Source organism: Emydura macquarii, unplaced genomic scaffold, assembly GCF_026122565.2.
Source record: "Emydura macquarii macquarii isolate MOO-44397 ecotype Brisbane River unplaced genomic scaffold, CSIRO-AGI_Emac_v2 contig_3128, whole genome shotgun sequence".
NCBI lineage: Eukaryota > Metazoa > Chordata > Testudines > Chelidae > Emydura > Emydura macquarii.
Window position 1 is genome coordinate 1,926,842 of NW_027133265.1, and position 23,374 is coordinate 1,950,215.

General features: G+C 40.2%; 1 protein-coding gene across 2 annotated transcripts in view; it reads right to left on the reverse strand.

Moving 5' to 3' along the window:
* SLAIN2 (SLAIN motif family member 2) overlaps window positions 1-23,374 on the reverse strand; it is a 54,413-nt gene that overhangs the window by 13,897 nt on the left and 17,142 nt on the right. For both annotated transcript variants that reach the window (XM_067531184.1, XM_067531183.1), the window contains exons 3-6: window positions 16,489-16,653; window positions 14,562-14,723; window positions 13,094-13,453; window positions 5,566-5,703 (exon numbers count right to left, since the gene is read on the reverse strand). In XM_067531184.1, the coding sequence (XP_067387285.1) occupies window positions 5,566-5,703; window positions 13,094-13,453; window positions 14,562-14,723; window positions 16,489-16,653 (825 nt within the window). The remainder of the gene's footprint in view (window positions 1-5,565; window positions 5,704-13,093; window positions 13,454-14,561; window positions 14,724-16,488; window positions 16,654-23,374) is intronic.

Consider the following 23,374-nt stretch of genomic DNA (forward strand, 5'->3'; position numbering starts at 1 on the left):
AACTTCCCCACCTTTACAAAATGTATACAGTCATAATGTAAGATTGTCTCCATTGGCCCTCTTTCACTTTAAAATTTACAACAGCTCTTTGAGGAGTGGGGAAGGAGAGAATAGAAAATTGCATGATTTTCCTCATCTCAATGTATGGCTGGCTGGCAAGTTTGCTTGTCTTGGTCTTAAATGCTATAACAAAATGTTTACTCAGAATTGCTATTTTTCCATAAAATAGTGAAAAATAATGAAGTGCTAATAAATATAACACAAGTTGCTCTGTAATTCATAAACAGAAAGAACAATGTTGATACTCTGTACCAGCTAGAGCCTAACCTGTCTGAATGCCACTGCGCCACTATTCTAAAAGCATATAGTTTCCCTCTCACGCCCCCCCCACACACCCCATTACAGTTTTTCACTGGAAATCCTTTGCTGAACTTAATTTTTAGGTTGTAAAGTTTTTGTACAATGCACTACCATTTACAACCTATTAAATACAAATAAGAGAAGTGATACAAGGTATCACAAAGCATACTCAATTGTTTTAATTGTGCAAATGAACAAAAGCTTCCAAACTATCATATCTAGGAATTCAACTGTAACAGACCACTAGCCCATCAAGTCTACCTATGCCTCTGCGTACTGGTTTCTTATTGATTTAGTCACATTTACTTCCATTTACATTACTAGTGCTGACAACTCAAAAGACAAAAACAGCTTCTTGTATGCTCCAGAACAGTGGTTCTCAACCAGGGGTACGTGTATCCCTGGGGATACACAGAGCTCTTCCAGGGGGTACATCAACTCATCTAGGTAATTGCCAAGTGTTACAACAGGCTACATAAAAAGCACTAGTGAAGTCAATACAAACTAAAAGTTCATACAATGACTTTATACTGCTCTATAAACTATGCTGAAATGTAAGTACAATATTTATATTCCAATTGATTTATTTTATAATTATATGCTAAAAATGAGCAATTTTTCAGTATTGTGCTGTGACGCTTTTGTATTTTTTTGTCTTATTTTGTAAGCAAGTAGTTTTTAAGTGAGGTGAAACCTGCGGTATGCAAGACAAAGACTTCTGAAAGGGGTACAGTAGTCTGGAAAGGTTGAGAACCACTGCTCCAGAAGAAAGATTCTCAACAAGAAATTTAAAAGGCAAATTATTTCTCCAAACCATGTCCCAATATATAATTCAGCCTATTTATATTTGGGTAAGGAAGACACCATTAAGGAAGCCGATTTAGCTGATTCTCTGATCAGTCTGATTTGAATGAAGAACTGGTGCTAAATACTGAAGTGATTTTTTTCCTATCACGGTACTTGCATTTCATTAGCAAATGAGGTTAGTGGATCAATATGCAAGATTTTAAAATAGATATTCCATTTATAGATCAAATTGTCTCCCATACTTTATGAAGATTCTTTAACTACATAATTATCTGCACTAATACCACTGAATAGAATTTCAGGTGTTAGACGGAGCAAAGCTGAGAAAACAAGTAGTTTCACTTAGGTGAATATGCAGAATATAATACCCAATGTAAATGTTCAAAGATACTTTAGAGATAACACTTATAATTATGCTAACTGTAAAATGCTACGAATACTATTAAACTTACTCTGCCATCAATGGCACAATCTTGAAGTGCAATGTAGATTTATAACAGTTTTAAAGCAATATTTCAAATGAATTAAAACTACAGTAATATAGCCAATTGTTTGCATCAGAATGTTGTTGTTTTTTTTATCTTCTGTGCACACTACACAGCTTCACGTTGGCCATTTATGATTAGAGCCACTTTATCAAAAGATAGGTAGGCAACTAAGCTGTAGATGCTGCACTCTGAATTAAGAACAAACAGCAAAGCATGTTTAAGATTTCGCCTAGTACATTTAAATTTTAATACATTGATACAAGTGCGAGGATACGTATTAAGTACTTCATTTAATAAAAGTGTGTCTTCTATATGGTAGTTTTCCCAATAGCTTTTCACAGGTTTACATGGCTTGGGAGGCAAACACTCAAAGAATGTGTGAGGCCATCTCGGCTGTTACATAATTTGAAAATCCAATGTAACAAAGATATTTTTAAGAGCTTGTTCTTTGAAATATGGAACTTAAGTATTACAATATGGATAGTTAAGATCTAGTAAAAAGAGACACTCATTCAATAATTCATCTACATTCACCATGTGATTTTTCACGTGTCACAAGGAAGAACCATATGCATATCAGGAATTTTTAAATAGCTACAAATAGAAGTGTGTAATTTAGCCAGTTTTAAAAAGAAACTAATACACTACTTATAAATGGACAGTTTGAGTGGTGGCTTTACTCTAGACTGCATCAAACTGTTTGAAAATAATTTTTCAGTTGGATTACAGTTTAGAATTTATCACAGTAACTGTCTTTATCTCTAGTACATCTATAAAAACTGAAGGTCATGTTTGGAAGTACGTTTCTTCCACCTACACTTAGACTAGACATCTCTAAAGTTGCCTGTTCAACTTATCACACATCTGAGCAGTTGTCAGGTGAGAGATCTTACTGCATTCCCAACTAATATTCAATTGCCAGCATCCACAGCAAGTTTAGCATTGCGGCCATAGCAGGTGAGCATGTAAATTAGCTAGTGACCAGCAGCTCTGGACAAGGAAAAAGCAGTGACCTTAGATAGAAATATAGCAACCTTGCAAAGTTAAGCTCATGCAAGACCAGCAGGTGAATAGGAAAGTTTTGGATCTAAAAACCCAAGAAGTCACTGGCACAGGAAAACATGACAAACTTTGGTACAATTTAACAGTGGTGTTTGTCCAAAGTGAAACAGTTAAATACAAAGTCAGTGGAAAAAAATGGCAGTTCAAATGCAGAAATGATCAGAATTCCAGGAACTCAATACTTAACACTGGATGTTTGTATATGTACACACACACCCCCCTCCTAAATTGATTTACTTCATGTTCTAAGTCTTTAAAAAAAATATACCAGTTTGTATATTCAGTATCAAGGATCTGACATCAACAAGAGCAAGGAAATTTTAAGGGGATAAAAGTCTCAGCTTTATTCATGAAATCCAATGTATACAAACCCAGTTATCTACAGGCACTTTTGTTCTTTGAAAAAATGTTCAAGTATTGGATATAAGCAAATTCACCTAATGATTTCCATAATTCTTATCTGTTAATTAACACTGTTTAAACAAAGGCTTCCCCTTTCTTTGGATCCTGCAATCTAATCACCATGCTAAACTTGAAACATTACAATGTTATGACTTAATAGCAGGATTAAGCAGCACAAGTTAGGCTGTGAAAAGTTTAACACTCTTGTATAGTGAACAATAGGAAGTGTCCTGGCCAAGTAAATTTTGTATGGTCTTTCCTTCAAGTATGCTCAGTATTAAAACATTTGCCCAAAAGTAATCCATATGGGTTCACTAAAACCCAGCTTTTGTTTTAAATTCTTACAAATAAGCCATGTTCTTACGCAATTAAAACTACCACTGAAATATTTCATTAGGATTGTTGCTATCAAATTGTTTTATCTTACTGTAGACCAGTGATATAATATATACTTTAATGGGATTTTATATATAGTTTGACAGTGAAGTAATTCTTCAACAGAGTTTCATTGCTTTTATAATTTTAAGTCAAACTATTAATATCCCGTAAGGAGACATTTGAGAAGCTTGTATCTAATAATTAGGACCCTACCAAATTCAGTCCATTTTGGTCAATTTCATGGTCATAGGATTTTAAAAATCTTAAATTTCACAGTGTTGTAACTGTGGGGGTTCCAACCTAAAAGGGAGGGAGGGGGGTTCACAAGGCTATTGAAGAGGGATCACAGTATTGCCACCCTGAAGAGGGAAGTCCCGTCCCAATTCAGCCAAGCAGCTGGAGTCTAGTGCATTGTAGGAGTCCCCGGCCGAGGCACCCCCAAGCCCTACCCCTCCCCTGGCTCTGGGCCCAGCGATCAGGGTTAGAGGGGCCGTGGGGCTGGCTGTTGTGTGTGGCAGAGGATGACCACAGTGCTCGCCTGACCACAGCACCCTGGGCAGCTGCCCACCCATAAACCCAGCTCTGCCTCCCCCCAAAAAAGTGTCAACACCCCCATACTATGCCACCCTCACTTCTGCCCTGCTGCTGGCAGTGGCACTGCCTTCAAAGCTAAGTGCTCACCCAACAGCTGTCCAGCTCAGAAGGCAACACCAAAATAAGGGTGGCAATACCACGACACCCTCTACAATAGCCAGATTTCATAAGGGAAACCACATTTCTCAGTCCCCATGACGTGTTTTTCCCAGCCGTGAATTTGGCAAGGCCCTACTAATAACATGCTTTTATTGCCTAACCACCTGAATTAAGAATTCACTAAAAACCTATACATCAAATATCTAATACTTAGATAAAGGTAGTCACCACATTACCCTAGAATCATCCAATTGTGAATGAATATTTGAAGATTAAAAAGATACAGGTACAGAACTGTTGACTCGCACCTTAGAATACATTTGCTTTTTGTTTTGTTGTGTTTTTTAAAAGTGGTCAATCCTTTCAGGAGAGGCCTGCAATATGACAAAATCTAATCTTGCAGTTCACAGCTCAATGACCCTCCCACAACTAACCCAAAGCACTGGGTTGGTTTTGCTTGACAGTAATACATGTGCACATTTGAAAGGGATTTGAAAGTCACTTCATCCTTTACTGGAATGGTATTGAAATGTGCAAGAATCCTGTATTTGAGCATAGATTTTTGCATTTTTTATATCCTGCATTTCATTACTGACTTACAAAGAAGAGTAGCTGATAGGGCAGAAGGAGAAAGATAAATGACCAAGCCAAAACAAAATAAAAATAGATGTAATTTCAGATCAGCTTTCAGCATCCTTTAAAAACCATATTTACCTCAGCTGTGTACTGCAACATAATTAAAGGGTGAAGAAAACTAGAAAGTTAGTGTTCATAAAATCTCTGAAAAGAAAATGCAACCGTACAAAGTAGCACTGTACAAATTCTCTAATTATAGTAAATAAAAAGGTTTCCACAATACTCTAGGCTGAAGTGTATGTATATACTAATACATATACCAGAATATATCGAAGTATTAGATATATCATTTTGTATATAAGCAACAGTTGATGTTCTCTCATCTGTTCAAAGTTCATGTAATTCTTAGACAGTATTCATTTTATTTTACAGAGGAAAATACAGCTGTAATGCCAGCATTTCAACAATTACAAGTAATCTCATACACGATTGAGGGGAAACTTTAATTTCAAGTGTTTCTGGAAACTTCAAGAGGGTGAGGAAAATATTAAGACATTACAAAAAAATAACTTAGACAGTAATAGGCACATACATCATTTTAATGGAAGAGAGATGCTACACTTGGAAACAATCTGGTTTGTTTTACTAACTGTCAAATTTGGTACTTATATATGACCTGATCTAAGATTTGGCTAAACATTAAGGCTAATGTTATGTGTGCATGAAACTGTAAACACTGCTACTGCTTTCAATCTAATTTCAAAATATGTGTTTACAGTATCACTGTAAAGATACTTACTGGCTGAGGCTTGAGGTTGAATGCGAGGTATTCCTCCATTTGGCACTTGAAAATTTGAATCACTTCTGCTGTTTTTCACAGGCTCAGCTTGGATGTTAGATGTCCTGGACAGGTTTGGAAGACTACGCCTTAGTTTTTCTGTATAAAAAAATACAAAGACACTACAACCTATAATCTGATGCAGAAGACTCACAACATAACAAACTGTCCTGAAAAACTGACCTAAAATTAATTTTGCTGTATAAAACTGCACTGCAATTTAAAGTGTTCTGTGACAGAACTAAATATTATTTAGACCATTCTACTGTTCTACAAATTACAATTATTTTCTTATGCCTCACATATGAGATATTCTGTATGTATTTTCATCCCAAATAAATACTTTGCAGTTTTGCTATGTAGTATGCAAAGTCAGAAATTTAGCAGATTTTGAAACTCAAAGATTATCTGCATTGTGAACCCATAATTTTGTACTGTATAGTACATGATGCTTGACCGTAGTAATTTTTCCATCAATTTTTTTTTTGAAGTATTACATAATTACACAGTTTCCAATCTCTCTCTATACATAAATTACAAAAGATTCATTCCGCCTATTACTGAAGTGCAATCATCTGAGGTGAAACATAGTAGCTACTTAACAGTACAGTTTATTTTGTCAAGACACTGTATATAACTGAAACTGCATATAGTTTTAGGCAGGCACAATTATCCAGAATGGAATTTGTGCCAAGACACCAGGGTACTTGTATGTTTGCAAAGAGCACCATGGGATCTTTAAAATACAAAACTGAAGTCCAGACCATTAAACGTGTTACACAAAACTGCATATTCGTGCTTATTCTTCCAATCTGCATTTTAAACAATTAACAGCTTACTAAGTAACCATCTTTTGTCTGTACATTAACTCATCTTAACGGGGTCACAGTTTAAGATGGTAATCTCCAAGGGAGCACTCACTTCTCTCTTCCTCCTCCCCCCCCCCCCAAAGTCATTGAATAGAAGGACTGCTGATTATTTGGGAAAGACCTTCCCTTCCTAACACATGGTATTTCCCTGTTATGGAGATTCTAGCTAAATTTTAATACTGCATCCACTACTTAAGTATCACAGCACCTTGGTTCAATGCTCTGCAGGAACTAAGATAAAATTTAGTAGCTGCTCTATATGTCCCCAGCGCAAGTTATGCTGGAGTCCATCCAAGTGAGTAGAGCTTTAGATGGGAGGGGTGGAACAGCTGTTTTATCAGGATGAGTGGCTGTTCACTGGGCCATCCTGATTTAGAAGAAATATAGTTAGTCAGATGCAGTAGACAGGTACTGTAATCCTGCATGTCTACTGGATTGAAGAAAAAAAGTGTCAGCTCTCAATTTCATTGGTATCCATATAAGAACCTTTGTATTTTCTTTAGATAGTTTAGGTTTGGCAGGTTTGCCACACAACTGATCACCCACTACACTTCCCTCTGCACCCATTCCAGTAGGATACTACTACCTTCTGGCTCTTGGTGTATCTATCCTTCGAGAAACCAAAAAACAGAGAAAAGGGAACAAAAATGCAAGAAACAGATTGGAAAGGGGAAGACAGAAGGATGGGGGAGTAAAAAAGCCATTCTTCTGACTCATCTTTTTTCTAATAAAAATTATAACAGGACTTTAATTGCATTTTTTATTGAAAGGAGAAGTGATTCTCTAATATCAACCCATCCCCCAGTCAAGTTCTCATTGGAAGAGATTTTATGTATTTTTCTCCTTTAGGTTCACCCACCCACACCTGCCTCCCCACTCCCCGTCTTCCAGGAGAGAAGAGGAGAAAAAAGGCCCTTTAATTCTACAGGACTAAATTCCATCCTCTCCACAGAAAGCTATCTTCTAACATTTGTAAGCCATACACATCACCACAGTATCAGATCAACCTCCTCCTGCCCAGCTACAACCAAATGGTTCCTTATAGCTCTCATCTATTATAGCAGTATCACTGCAACCAGAGAGGAGCTTTTATAGGGAGGTGACAGGAGGGGAGGCGGAAAAGAACAGGACAGGTCTTCAGTAAATAGTGGAGTGTGGGGCAGTGCTGAAGGCTGGTAACCCACCCTGTAATATATTGGTTTCCCCCTCCCTTCTCATAAGCTAGTGCTAACTAAGATGACACGAATAGGCTGGTTCTGAAGCCTCTCCTGAGACATCCAGGCCAACTGGCTGAAGAGCTGAGCATTCAGAGCAGCACCCAACTGCACAACAATCACAGCAACAGAAATTGTTGACAGTGTTTCAGAATTGCATAATCACATACTTAATTTAGAGCCCTCTGAAATGTGGGATGCCAAGTTTAGAGGTAAGTTACCAAATAATGTATTTTTGGCATAGCACACCAAAACAGTTTGTTAAAATCTCCTAAATAAAAAGTGAGATCACAATGGGGGGGAAATAAACCTCCAGCTCAACATAACGTCCTAAGGTTTTCCCTGTACCACTGCTGTTAGATTACACTTACACCCCACCCTTTCCTAAAAGATACTAAAATATTCTATTTAAATTTGAAGGGTCATCCTAAAACTGATAAGCACACACACGGTATTTCCCAGATGGCTTTACTGCAAACCAATGTGCTTTTTCTGCCATTAAGACTTATTGTTATTATTATTAAAAATCAGCAAGATATCCATGTCACATCTTAGATAAAATACAGCAAAAATCTATTTAAAGAGAAAATCCAACAGAAAACTAAAGAAAAACTGAGGGGAAGAAAACATTCTACAAAATTTCTGCAGATACTTTACATCCAACTTAGCTGAAAGAACAGATACAGAATTTTAATTAAGCTTTTAAAGGCTACTATCAATTGTAAAAATTCATCTGTAATTGTTTTACATTTATTTCTAAACTTAAGAAACAACTTAATTTAGTTTTGATCTAACACCTCTTTCTCTTGTACTACAATTACAGAATGTTTCCCGAAGGACTGAGAAAATTTAGTCTAGTGGAAGTTTTAGATTAAGGAGTTTCCACTTGCCTCTCTTGAACGTAATCTCATTAACAAAAACAAGGCATATCAGAATTACAGCTTTTCCTTTTACTACAGTAGTAATTTACACAGATTTTGACTAGTTTTAATGGCAGTACAGGATATTAGTGATAACTATTAGTGATAACTAAAGACTGGTAGGTGGAGAGGACTTCAGTTTTCAGTTTTGTTATATCTAAATATCTTATTCAATAGCTGTGCAATTTGGTTTTATGTCAGATATAAAGAGGTATTTAAGGTTGTGTGCACACACCTAAGTACATTTTTAATAAGTCTGTAGGAAGAGTAGTAAGTCCCTAGGTTACCAGAAGGAAGTAATTAGCAAATTGAAAAAATATCCTGCTTTATGTAACACAGCAGTTCACAAGTCTTGTTATATAATTTTACACTACACTCACCATGTTATCTGAGCACAAGTAAGAGTTTTGGCATGATTCCATTTTTAAAATGTTATGGTTTCTCTTATAAACTAAAACTGTTTATATTCATATATATTACTCTACCATAATACAGATTTAAAATGTAGTGATTACATATTCAGTCAATTTGGGCATAGTCAGATTAAGGCAACCAGAAACTTAATTATAGCCTTGTATTTACTTGATCAACTTATCTGACTGCAAGTAGACCTATATAAAAACTGAGTAAGCTGCTCACTCTGCATTTTCTTATGCGCACACCTTAGTGATTCAGCAGTAATGCCATACAGAGAGGTTACTTACTGTAACTGATGGTTCTTCAAGATGTGTGGTCCCAATCTGGATTCCAGACGTGGGTGCACATGTGCGCCGAACTGTTTCTAGTAGTGTCCATTAACCCACGTGCACGCCCTACATCCTCTATGTGGTATGTCCGAGGTCTTATGTGGCTGCATGAGTCAACGCTCCCTCAGTTTCCTCTTACTGACAGGTATTGAGCCCATAGCAGAGGGGACGGGAATCCAGACAGAGACCACACATCTCAAAGAACCATCAGTTACAGTAACTTCCTCTTTTTCTTTGGGTGCTGGTCCCTATGTGGATGACTGATGTGGGTAGCATAGCGAGCAGTGACCAGAATAGAGGTGGGCACTAGGGCTCAGCATATGCTAGAGTTTGTTGGACTGCGTGGCCTACTGGTGCATCCATTGAGGACGAGTTGGCAATGGCATAATGTGCAGTGAACGTGTGAACAGAGGCCCACATTGCCATCCTGCAAATGTCTTGCCATGGGACGTCTGCAAGGAAGGCAGACAGTGGCCTGTGCCCTTGTGGCATGAACTTTGATGCTCAGAGGTAGCGGAACTCAGCAAAGGGAGTAATGCTACATGATACAGCAGGAGACCCATTTAGAAGTGCACTGGGAAAAGAGAGCGCGGGCCTGACAGTGCTCTGCTATCGTAACGAAGAGTCCGGACAAGGCTCAGAAAGTGCGGGTATGATGGAGGTAAGAGGCCAGTGCACAACGGACATCGAAGGAATAAAAGATGGGGAGATGAATGACCTGGTTGAGGTAGAACGGTGAAGCCATCTTGGGAAGAAACTTGGGTGGAATTGTAGGGAGACTTTGTCCCTGTAGAACACCATGTAAGCAGGATCTGCCATCATACCTGCCACTTCGCTGACTCATTGGGCCGAGGTGATGGCCACTAGGAAGAGCACCTTCATGGACACGTAGGTGAGTGGGCAAGCGGCTAGGGGTTCAAATGGTGGTTTTGTAAGAGCTGAAAGGACTAAGTTGAGATCCCAGGTCAGGGTGTGTTCCCTGAAGCAAGGAAATGCGTTCAGTAGGCCCTGTAGGAATAGAATAGAGGTTGGGTGGCTAAATTCGGAAGCCCCATCCACAGGTGGAAGGAAAGCACTACTTGCTGCCAGGCGTATTCTTATGGATGAGTGCGTGAGGCCCAAGAGACGAAGATGGAGTAGATAATCCAGACCAGTCAGTACAGATATGCTTGTTAAGATGTGATGGTTGTTGAAGGCCCATTCCATGAATCACCTCCATTTGGCTTGGTAGGAAGCCCTAGTTGCAGGGCAACGACTTTAAGTCAGTCCCATACCAATGTGCAGCACACATTGTCTATTCATGAGTCCCATCCAAACACCATGCTGTGAGGTGGAGAGGTTGTAGGTTGAGATGTTGGATCTGGCCCTTTTGCTTTGTGAACAGGTTCAGCAGGGGAGGAAGACTGGAGAGCGGGTGCAGAGGTGGAGGTCTGTGAACCAATACTGATGGGGCCAGAATAGGGCTGAGTATGACAGTTGCCTGGTCCCATTGCACTCTGCAGAGTACCGGTGGTATGACTGGAATGGGGGGAAGGCATAGCGGAGGCCCGGCATCCAAGGAGAAAGCCCCCCCACAAGGCTCCCCTGGAGCAGAAGAGAGGAAGTTGCTATTTTCAGTTGTGGCAAAGAGGTCCCATTTGGGAGTACACCACTGCAGAAAAAGCTTGACCTCATTGGCCGCCTGGAGGGAGACCTTGGATACAAATTTGACTTCTTCAATGACAGCCTTGAAATCCGCTTGCTTTCCTCCAAGAGGGAGGCTTGGAATTCCGCCAGTCTTGAGTATGAGCTGAAGTCATATTTTGCCAATATAGCCCGGTGGCTAGCTATGCAGAATTGCAGGCCAGCAGACAACTATACCTTGCGGCCAATGAGGTCAAGCTTTTTCTGCAGCTTGATCAGGAAGAGCAGTCCTGGGGTGCTGTTGTCTGGCCCACTGAATAGCTGCTTGCACTACTAGTGGGTTTGGTGTCAGCGTGCAGGAAGCCGGGGTATGCAAGACTGCCTGGGCCGACTGTATAACGGCGTTAGGGATGGGCAGTGAGATCCGTGATGGACCTGTTGGTTGGAGGAGTAAAGGAACCCATCTTGGGATTCCTTGACATCCTCCGCCAGTAAATTGAGGGCCACCGCCATACGTCTCAGAAGGTCTTCGTATTCACCATGATCATCAGGTGGAGATAGTGTCGGTGGGATGATAGCCTCATCCAGGGATGATAATGCACTGGTTGGAAGAGGTGGATCCGCTGGCTCCAGCAGTTCCATCAGTACTGGCAGTCCTGTGGTGCTTCGTGGTTCATCGTACACCGACAGAGGTTCAATGTACTCCAAAGGAGGGGGTGGGTGGGGCTCCATGTCCATAATAGGGGTCTCACCTCTACCAGTAAGCCTTCTGATCTGCTCTGAACCACTGTTCTTGTGGTGGTACTTGCATTAGTGCGTATCAGTGCAGGCACAGACTATGCGAGTGCTTCGGGGAGAAAAGTGGTTCAGGCTCTGAAGACCAGTCTGACTCTGATTGGTCCAGTAAGGGTGGTGCCGTTGGAGCAGATGGAAAAGGTGGAGCTGGTGTCGTGGTGGCTCTTCTGGCCATACTGCAGAAGGGTGACATAGCAACAGCGGTTCATCAGCTGCACATGGAAGCTGCATGGTGCCCAGTGCCTCATAGCAATGCAAAGGTCCCTCCAATGGCAACAGAAGTTCTGCTGTGTGGGTTAGTGGTGATAAGCAGCCCAGTGTGCGTGGCACCGGGAAGTGGTACAGTGGTGGCTGCAGTAGTCCTGCTGGCTCCAGTGGGGTCAATGGTTGTGGGGGCTCTGGTGGAACACCAGTGGCGTGTTTGGTCTTCCTAGCCATGTTTCCTGCTTGGGAGTAGGTGCCGCTGTGCTGCATGCAACTTCTTGCCCAGCTGATCTCAGCTTGGGAATGTGACGCTTAAGAGGTGGTCCCCCTTGGGGATCCGCTTTTGTGCCCATGACTGTGCTTCTTGTGAGCACAATGGGTCTTGACTGGTGCTACCAGTACCACTGTAGCTGGTGATGCAGTTGCCACTGGTGCAGCTGGGTATTCCGGGTCCATCAATGCCACCTCACGGTGTGCATGCGGACACATTGCTTCTTCCATGAGGAGTTTCTTCAGCCTGAGTTCTCTTGCCTCACAGGTTCTCGAAGGGAAGGAGGGGCAGATAGAGCACCGCACAACTACTCGTCGCTCACTGAGAACAATCGTGGGCATGTGACATAGTTCTTGAACCCGGCTTGCCTGGGCATAATTCCCCACACAGAGTGGACTGCCCCAGGGAGGGAAGAACTTGGAAACTATTGATTTTAACGCACTAACTACTAACAACTATGAAACTGTTGACTATACTATCTATTAAACAGACTTTGTGGGGGGGGAGGGGGGTACTATATAGTTTTCTAGTAGGAGAACAAAAATGTTCCAACTCTGGTCATGCAGTGGTAAGAGGAAACTGAGGGGGCATTGACCCGCGCAGCTACATAAGACCTCAGACATACCAAGTGGATGACATAGGGCGTGCATGCAGCTTGACAGACACTACTCAAAACAGTTCCAGCTCCGGTGCATGGCATGCATGCACCCCACGTCTGGAATCCACATAGGGACTAACACTCGAAGAACCATAGTTTTGAACATTTCAAACTGACCACTACATTTATTTACAACAATATATTATTTCAGTGCTGCTCAGAGCACACATTTGAGACAAAGCTCTTTACCTTCACTTTTGACATTGCTAGTCTGTAAATCCATAGGATGACCTTGAAGTGAAAGACGAGGTTGCTGTAAGCGGCTAATCATAGGCTGGGGTGACACTCTGCTATATTCTAGGCCACGAGCAGGTGATCGAGACCGAGGAGAATTCCTGGGAGACTGCTTTGGTGAAGGCCACGGCGAGCTGCGTGGCGATGGTGAGAACTTGTTAACAGCTGGGTGCACTGCATGATGTGAACTGTCTTCTTCATCCTCTAAACTCTGTGCATCAAGTTCCTGATCACTAAACGTTCCCCGTCTTGTAGAATTGCAAGAGGAACCAGAACTACGTCGAGAAGTAGTGGCTGCATATTCCTGACGGAGACCTGACAACAATAAGAACATTGTTTATATATTATCTTAGACTAGAAATGGCTAATGCTATATAAAGGTGCATATAGTATTAGCCCCAAGTTCAAAGTCATATTTAACAAATCTTAGTTCCTCTTATTTGAGGATTCTATTTAATCACAGATCAATACCAACAAAGTTATCTGATGGTTGGTAGCATATGTGCAATAAGGAGGTGCCTAAGTCTATTTCCTGTTACAGGGATCCTCAATTTATTTTTTTCCATAGTGTGGCCTGCATCTTAAAATTTTTTGTGGCTCCCTCCTCCTCACATATGCATCATAATACTGTGACAACTACAGCAATTACTTACCTAGAAAATTAATATTAGGAAATGTATTAAATGTATGTCTTACTAACAGCACCATTAAGCAACTGAAAGTAAGGAGACCTATATGATCAGCCAGCTCTACACAAAGACACTAGAAGGTGATCCACAAGCCAGTTTGAGAACTATTCTGGTAGATTAGTAACCATGATAATTAGCACCTTTAGCAGTCTTAACAGAAGCCAAAAAAGGAATAGACAACAGGCTGAACAAAGCCTGCATCAAAACTGAGGAAGTGTGCATAACTGCTTTCCCCATCCATACTGATCCTCTGGACAAATGAAAGTTTATTCTCCAGGCTTTGAGCACTGAGTTCACCAAGACAGGGTATGCTAAGCAGTACTTGCCCTCTGAAGAAGGGATTCAGGATGATAGGTGAATCCAACTAATGTTTTAAAAAAAAATCCACTGTGCTCTATCAATTTGCCTCTCCTTTCCTCCAGTATTTCTTTTGCCCCTTACCCCTAAATCCAACTCCTTACAGCAACTAACCTGAAGGCAAAATACAAACGTTTTTAAGGACAATTCTGGCCCAAAGTGCAAGTTTGGGGGACCATTTCAAATCTGGTTTTCCTATGTAGCAGTTCACCGCTCTGACTTTACTATTAAGGCCATCTATTTGATAAGTCTTAGCAACTCCTGCTCCACCATTCTTTCCCCTGTTGCTGCATAGGAGAGTTAAAAATGTCTGCAGCTGAAGTTTAAAGGAATATGTAACCAAAAAAGAGTTGCTTTTCAATGTGCAAGGTACTTACTTTCCTCCTGCATCCGAGCTAGAATTTGCACATCTGTGACATCATTTAGCTTGTAATTTGATCCAATAGAGTCTTCATCCATTTCTGAAGCACTTAATTCACTGTCTATAGAGGACTGTGGGCTTAGTGGAGGGTTTTTCTCTGCTGAACTTTTAAAATGGCCTGTGAAAGAATAAAGAAATGAAAGTAAAATCCACAAAATACATGGCAGTGTTTCACAATAGCTCAGTAGATATGAGTGTATCATAGTTGTTCATGAGCTACTAATTGGTGAAAGGCTGGATGTTTCACTACCCAGCAAAACAGCTCACTGACTAGACAAATTCAGATGGGGAACAGGGCTTTTAAAAAAACAAAACAGTGAGGGTAATTAACCAGTGAAACCATTTCCAAGCACTGTGGTGGATTCTCCACAAGATTGGATGTTTTTCTAAAACATATGCTCTAGTTCAAACAGGAATTATTTTGGGGAAGTCCTATGGCCTGTGTTATACAGGAAATCAGACTAGATAATTATGGTGGTCCTTGCTGGCCTTAGAATCTATGAATTTATAAACTTCAAGACTGGGCACCACCAAAATCTGAAGCACTGTTCTGAAAAAATTATTGATATCTACTATCTTGCACTATCTGATAGCAAGTTACCTGGGGGGGGGGGGGGGAGGGAGTGTTAAAACACAAACCAATAGAGTCTAGCCTTACAGTATACTGATTTATTTGTTTTTTTAAGTGTAACATTAAGCTGTTAGCTACTATTTTGTTGTCTCAAAATGTTCATTTTACAATGTAGTCTATCTGCCTAGGAGTTCCAGGCTAGCACAGAACTCACAAGTGCAAAGCTCTTGCAGCAAGAGAACCTCCAGCTCTACGAGCATAGCTGCCTGATTACAGACCTGCTCTCTTCCCTGCACACAATGCTTTGTCTTTAATATCTGAAAGAACAACGAGAGTCCTGTAGCACGAAGTCGCTTACAGTCCACGAAAGCTTGTGCCTGCAGAAATTAAATTTGTTAGTCTTTAAAGTGCTACAGGACTCTCGTTGTTTTGCTGTATACAGACTAACACAGCTACCCCTCTGGAATATCTGAAAGGTATCCCAGAGGTTTACAGTGTAATTTTGCTAAATATTTACTTAAATACCAGCTCTAGTAGACAATAGATATTTGCTGATCCATTGGATGACTTCATATACAATGTGTTCAGTTACAATCTTAAATACTAACTGGAATTTAATACTTAGTAACTTACGTAAAAGTCCTTTTTTTCCCTTACACACAGTAACCAATACTATTTGTTTAAAGCTGTTTTAGTAATCAACATTTGCAGAATTTACAAGCCGCTAGAAAGTCTTTCACATTCCTTCCCCATTAGGTTTGATATCCCAGACAAAAAGTCAAAAATAAAGGCAAAAAACTAAAGGTTACTGTATGTGTCAGAGTCTGCAAAGTTTTAAGACATATCTTTCTCACACACCTTTTTACCCCAAGATTATATGGTTGTTGGTCACACAAGATTCTACACCGCCTACACTGATGCTGCCTATACCAATTCCTCAGTGCATAAGAGAAGCTGTAGGCTTAGGAGATAATCGCTACAGCTTATATTAAAAAGAGCTGTACCAAACCTTTTAATAAATGCAATATGCCTCATATCCATACAATCACGTTTACATGCATCATTTGTCCATGTAACAAATACTTGACTAGTGCAGAAGAGACCCACAGGGGAAAAGCACAAATATACCTTATCCCAAAATAAGCCTGCCAAATGTTTTTCTTACAAAGTTAGTATCTTACATAGATGCAGGCTTTCTACTGAAACTCAAGTTGCTAGCACAGTATCTTTTCTTAACCACATTCACTTTAACTCTTTGCCAGTCCCAACCCACAACTCAAGAGCACATGATGTTTTTAGAACAGAAACTTACCTGAGCTACCAGGAAATACGAGCTGTTTCACTAAAGGAGGTTTCACTGGCGTTGAGGAAGGTGAGTTGAAACCACTGCTGTAGGGGCTACTAGCATTTGGACTATAAGGGCTTGTGTAATTGACCGCACTGAAAGGATTACTGTAAAAACTCTGTTTCTTGAGGACTATATGAAAAGGGGGAAAAAAGCCACATTGAAGGAATTGGTGAAGATCAACATACATACAGTTGTATTTAGTCATTCAACATGTTACTAGGTAATTCAGTTACCAGAAAAGTATTCTGTTTTTAGATTTACAAAAAGTGCCTCTCTTAGGTTCCAGACATATACAATCATAAAAAACACCAAAAATGACAGACAGGACAATAACCCTAACAAGTTTTCCCCACCCAACTCAATAAAACTAAATTCACACCACTTAACCCATTTCCGCTTCAAAAGACTAGTAGGTAAACCTTGTAGAGTGCCCTATAGCTCAGATCGTGGGGTGGAAAGGAAAAGGGAAGCAAATTCCTCCATAGAATACCAGACTCTAAGCTTCTCCCTTTTAAAGGACAGGCTCAAGCACCTTGGCTAATGTTAACTATCACAGTATCAAACATGCAAACTGTCTGAACATTGAGACACCACAGCCCTTTGTCTCCCCTAGTAGTGTCATATACATCTTAAACATATCATCATTTGATCTATAGGGAAAATTCTTCATTCAAGTCTACTTTTGTCTAGGATTCAAAGTGTCTTGACTACAATTCAAAGCACAAAGCGTACACAGAATATTTTTTTAAAAGTAATATTTGTATGATCCACCCTACAGAACCACCACTAAATTGTCATCTGTGAAGATCTCTACCCTACCTGAGGCTTAAAGTATCTTTGGCCTATAGAAGAATGACAAAATAAGGCTCTGGTGACAAGTATCATTCAAATCTCTACAGACCATAAAACTGCAAATAGCTTTGCTGAAAAGCAAGAAGATTCACAATTATTCAAATGAGGTATCCAGAGTTTTATGGCACAGTATATATATATATCTAAAAAACTCTAACTCCCAGGTGTTTTACTGTAAAAAAAACAAAAAAAAAACAAAAACTGTTCTTTGTATTGTTCAAGTCTATTTGAATTTGATTTTTTTAAAACAAAAGAAAAAAGGTCCACATAAAACTGAATGATAATGATTTTCTATTATTAGAGCCCTGCAAATCTGCGGATATCCACAGACCATTTTTGCAGATCAGATGCGGATACAAATTTTATATCTGCACAAGGCTCTATTATTATACCTCAGTATCAGAAACAACATAACCAGGGGTAAGACTCAGATCCTTGATTGAAATAATTAGAGAATGCTACTATAGCAGCAAAATTTATGTTGAGCCATACTGTCCAATTAAAGTAAACAGTCTTTCTTGCCCTCTGCATTACTTCCTCTGGGTTTTGTATATTGGTGAGCTTAAATAATTGAGAGGAATGAGTGAAAGTTTATAATATTTTAGGGTAAAATGCTTTATTCAGAGAAGTCAAATAGTTGCTTATTTGTGATCAAAATCTGTTTAAATAGCAAAATTTTATACGCTATTCTTACCTCAAAGCGTCTCTGCTCATGACTCAATTACTCCCCCCCCCCCCATGACTTTTTTTTTTTTTTTTTTAAAGTTTGGAGGAGCTACAAGTGACTCAGTAAGGGTTTTCCATTCCTGGTGCTACAGAATTAAAATAGCATTCAAGCTTTTAAAATGCATAAACTGTTAGTTGTATTCAGATGAAACACAAGGATAGAGGGTTCATATTCTTAAAAGTTTACATCACTACAGTGCCAAATATCACTGAGAGATATTTCCAGTCTATGTATACAAGTTCAAAGAATACAATGTTTAGAACAAAACAAATGCAGCTGTATTACAAAATGCATCTAATTTAGAACAAGAGCTGAAATTGTAAGCAGACTATCTTCTGGTAAGATTTGACCAGAGTTCTCTTGGTATTGAATCTACCCTGGTCCAACTGTAAAATCTGATCTCCCCTATGTTTCAACTGAATCTTGATCCTCATGCCAAAAGAGAGTCCCCATCACTCATAAAAAGGTGAACCCAGTCCCCCTGTGCATATGCAAAAGGCCAAAATGGTAAAAATGGGCACACTGTAATAAAACACATATATACTTTACACACAAAAAGCTATGTTAAAAGAATGTTAAGGTTGCAAAATCAAGAGCTCAAAAGTTAGGAAATACCAAAATTAAGGGTGTCTGTGAAATTTTAGTTCGGCCTTCCTGTGCATATGTATTATGATACAGTCTATAATTACATAATCACATATTATTCTTTCCACAGGACCTCTCATTCAGTGTACAGGATGAACCTGCTTTGGAAGATGACTCAGGGTTGGGTATTGAAGGAATCTTATCTGTAGGGCCCCTGCTTCATTGGTTGTAGAAGTTGGAAAGCATCTAGTGAATGACATAGGGGACTGCAGAAAGATGAAGGATGATCTCATAGTTAAAGTAGCTAAATGCCACCATGAAAAACTGGATTCTATCATTACCTCTCCCAGAGTTGCTAGGCAATACAGAGCAAGTCACTTAAAACTTTTCACAGTGTGTTCCTCAATCTCCTGGTGCATGACAGGAGGCCCTGAGGTCTCCCTTATTTAAGTGCTGAGCACTCAAAGCTGCAATTGACTTGAAGCCTTGGGAACTGTGGTTTGACCATATAAAGTGCTATATAATGCTAAGTATGTTGGTTAAAGTTTGTCAAAGTTATAAGCAACTGAAAACAGTTTTTTATAATGGGAAGTATCTGGTCACCTTAATAAGCAGCGCTACCAATCCCGCCTATAATTTCTTTTTAACATGTCACAATTTATCCAGGATGAATGATACTGCTCCATGTGAACTTTATATTGTTCTCTGGAATATTCTGAGTCTCTCCCTGCTCCTGTCTCCTCATGGAAAAGAAAAATCTGCATTTGGAAACATTCATAATCTAATGTATAGTAACTACTTTTGACAGGCAACAGTAACAAAAATTGATCTACTCCCTTCTGGCAAAAATCAATGTTCCCAACAGGATTTTTTCAAGTATATTAGCAGTTCATGTCTAAGCTACTTTTTTTAAATGGATCAGTTTTCAGGGCCAACCTTTCTGAAATCAAGAACTTTTTAATTTAATGAAAATCACAGCTGGCAAACTTATTCTGGCAGCCTCAGTAGTAATTCAAACTGACCAGAAATAAAATCTATCATTAAGCGTAACGCTGACCTAATGTATAGACTGCCTCCAAACAAGTCCAATGCTTAACTCAAAAATGGATTTTCCATTCCATGAGTGAGGGGGTAATAGTTTTTACTTTGCATATATCCATAGTGATTTGTGCTATATATTGGTCATGCTTTTTATGCCAAATATTTACACCTGGACAACATACTCTGTACAAAGCAGACAGATTGCCCCAAAGATTTCACAATGAAAGTGCAATTTAAGTTGGATCTCTTATCATCAAACTGCCATGCCACTTCTATTCTCTGCCCCTTTTGTTTTGGGATATTTTTTTAAAATAAAAAGAACAGGCAAGAGACTGTTTTTATAAATGCAATTAGATGCCAGCATTCTGTTTTCAGGCATTTGCTCAAGTTTCTTTTTAATAGATTCAGTTTCACTTCCTAATTTTAGAAACTCAGGAAATAATGTGATAGTCTTAAATTAATCGCACCAGAACTTTTAGTTTATATGAACATGATGCCAGGACACCAAGATATATCCTTTCCACTCTACCCACAATCCATTTTTATGAACAAAGTAATAACAGAATACATTAAACAGAACCTTATTTCAAGAGAGAAGACCAAATAGGTGATACTCATGCACTGCAGTCATGTGGAAACCCAACAGTGAAATACTCTTGAAACATACACCACTAAAGACTCCACAGCCATTGTTTAATTTAAAAATCACAATATGTTTAATACACAATGTACGGATAGATGATTTCCCATTATATTTATTATATGTATAGGTGAGGCTTGTAGTACTGCCTATTAAGGTTGCTTAACACTTTTATAAAACCGTTTTCGGTTGCTTATCATTTTGCCAAATAAACTGTTTGGACAGAAGCTGTCCATGCCAGGTGTATGTAATCATGGATTATGATAGTCTTTAATCACAGGTGCCCAAGGGAGTTGAATTAAGGTTGCACAAGCAATCCTAATTCCAGCATTTCCTGACTTTTGAGTTCTTGGTTTTGCTATTTTATAATAATGTTCTTTAAACATATTTTGTGTGCAATATCCTAGGTGGTTTTTTTTTTTAATAACTGGAATTTTAAATAATTCTATTTTGTGGCATCATATTGACACGCACATGTATCTTCAGCAAGGTTAGAACCTTTAGGTCCATCACACACAGCGTTGTTAGTAGACTAGAAGCAGGGGGACACTGTGCCTGTGAGTTTTACTTACACACACACACACACACACACCCCCACCCACCCACCCACTGGTTCCATTCCAGAGACTGGACAGGAGTGTGCTCTACTGGGCGCAGACTTTTCTGCCCCATCCCTCCAACCAGTCCCTGACCCAGTCCTGTCCCTCCTTTACCTGGCTCACTGTCCCAGTCTCTTACCCAGGCACAGACTCCACTCCTTAGGCTTCTGATCCCAGTCTCCCTGCTCAGCCAAGCCAAGACTCCCCCTCTGGGCTCTCTGTCGGATTCCCACGCTCTGTTTTCTGTCACAATTCTGTGTTCCCAGTTTCCTTGCTCAGACAGTCCAGTTCCCCCTCCTGGCTTCTTGTCCAATCTTTCTCTCCTCTCCTCTCGCTCAGTCCTAGTCTCCTTCCCCAGGCCACTGATCCAATCTCAGTCTCTCCAGTCCCTAGCTCCTTTAGGCCTTGTCTATGCTACAAAGATAAGTCAACCTATATTAGGTCGACTTACACTGCATTGATTACTGTGATGGTTGATGTCCAAATACCCACCTTGGGTCAGTGGTGCGCGTCCTCACCAGGAGCACTTCCACCAACCTAAGAGAGGCACTGTGGGGAGCCCAGGCTCCTGGGCAAGCCGCCCAGGGGCTTCTCTGCTCCCCATTCCCTGCCAGGAACTGAGGGAAGCCGCCCGGGAGATTCTCGCCCCGCAGCCACCCAAGGCTTATCACCCCACTCCCACCCAGGAGCACGGTCCAGCCAAGTGGGGGGACAGTTGGGCTCTATCTGCTCAGCTTTCTTGTCAATTGCACAGCTCCATTGACAAGAATGACGGCCAACAGCCAATGTAAAGAACACAGTATCTACACTGACACTGCATCACCCTAACTATACCAACATAAGCCTTACACCTCTCATTGAGGTGGTTTTATTATGTTGGTATAGCAGGGGAGTTGCATCCTGGGAGGAGAATTTGACTAGTGTAAACCAGCCCCTAATCTCAGCCAGTCCCAATCCTCCCTCCCTTCCTCCCTCCCCACACAAACCTCATAGCTTCTTGTCAGATCTGTTTCCCCTCTCCCACCAGTTCCTAATCCCAGCTCCTTGTTAAATCTGTCTCTCTTCTCTCCCATTGGATCCTAATCTCATTGTCCAGTGAATCCCAGTCACCATTCCCTCCCATGCCAGCTCCTAGAATCCCCCTCCCCATCCCAGTCTCTTTGTCCAGTTGGTCCCAGTTTTTCTCCCCCCACTTCCCTGCCAAGTCCCAATCTTAGACTCCTTGTCCCATCCATTCTGTCCCCCTAGCCCGTCTTTTGTCCCCTCTGCATTCAAATCAACTTCATCTTTCATGCTGCCCAGGTGCCAGCAAGTGGGTGGGGATCACTAAGCACACAGAAAATACAGGCTTTCTACTCTCAGTACCAGTGGCAGGCCCTAACCCATCCCCAGAGTTGCTGTGAAAGGCACCACAGGAAAAGTCCAGCTATATCCCTATAACCCTGAGCTGCAGGAAGCATGCTCAGTTACTCTGTGGAGATGGAACATGCACAAACCACTCAACACTGAGTTGTGAGAGGCTCAAGTATGCTCAGTGAGGACAGAATCGGAAGAAATTTTAGTTGCTAAAATCAGAAAAGTCTCTATTTAGCAAATGTGAACTGACATTTGTCAAAGGTGTGTAACTGGAACAAATACAGGTGGATTTTCATGGGGATGACAAAAAGTACATCCCTGATACAAAGGCCATGCCAAATTTCAAAATTTTAGCTAGAGGCAGACAAGAAGAATGGAAAATGTAAAACCAAATAGTTAAAGTGTGGCAAAGTTATAAGCAACTAAAACCAAGATTTTATACTGGGAACTGTTGGGCAATCTTAGTAATAGGTGGTTCTAACAACCCTGCTTATAATTTCACACACATATGTAAAATAAGTGTGCAGTCGGGAAAACAAAATATTACTGTTACAGCCCTCTTTTGGGGAGATTTACATTCTTTTTCTTCCTGATTTAATTCACTTTTCTAAGAGATATCTCTTATAGTCTTCAGTGTCTCTTCCTTCTCTCCCTCTTTTTTTTTTTAAATATACATATACAAAATTAATTTTCCCCACATATTTCCCTACATTTCCTGTTTCTCCTTTCCTCTATCTTCAAACTTACCACATTAATCTTTCTTCTGCCTATCCCAATACCAATTGACATCTATACACAGGACTTCAACATACTCATAGCCAAAAGACATAAGGATAGTATACCTCAACATCTAGGACAACACCAAGAAGCTTAAGTTCTGCAGTAGTTGATGGAATTTTCACAGGAGAATTTCTACTCACGACTGGCAAGGGGGATTTTCAAACCCCAGACAATGGAATTATGGTTGCTTATCCCAGGGCTGAATTTAGCCCTCTACATTTAGCTTAACTCAAGTATGCAGTTTTCTGCAAACTGCTTAAATTTGGATCC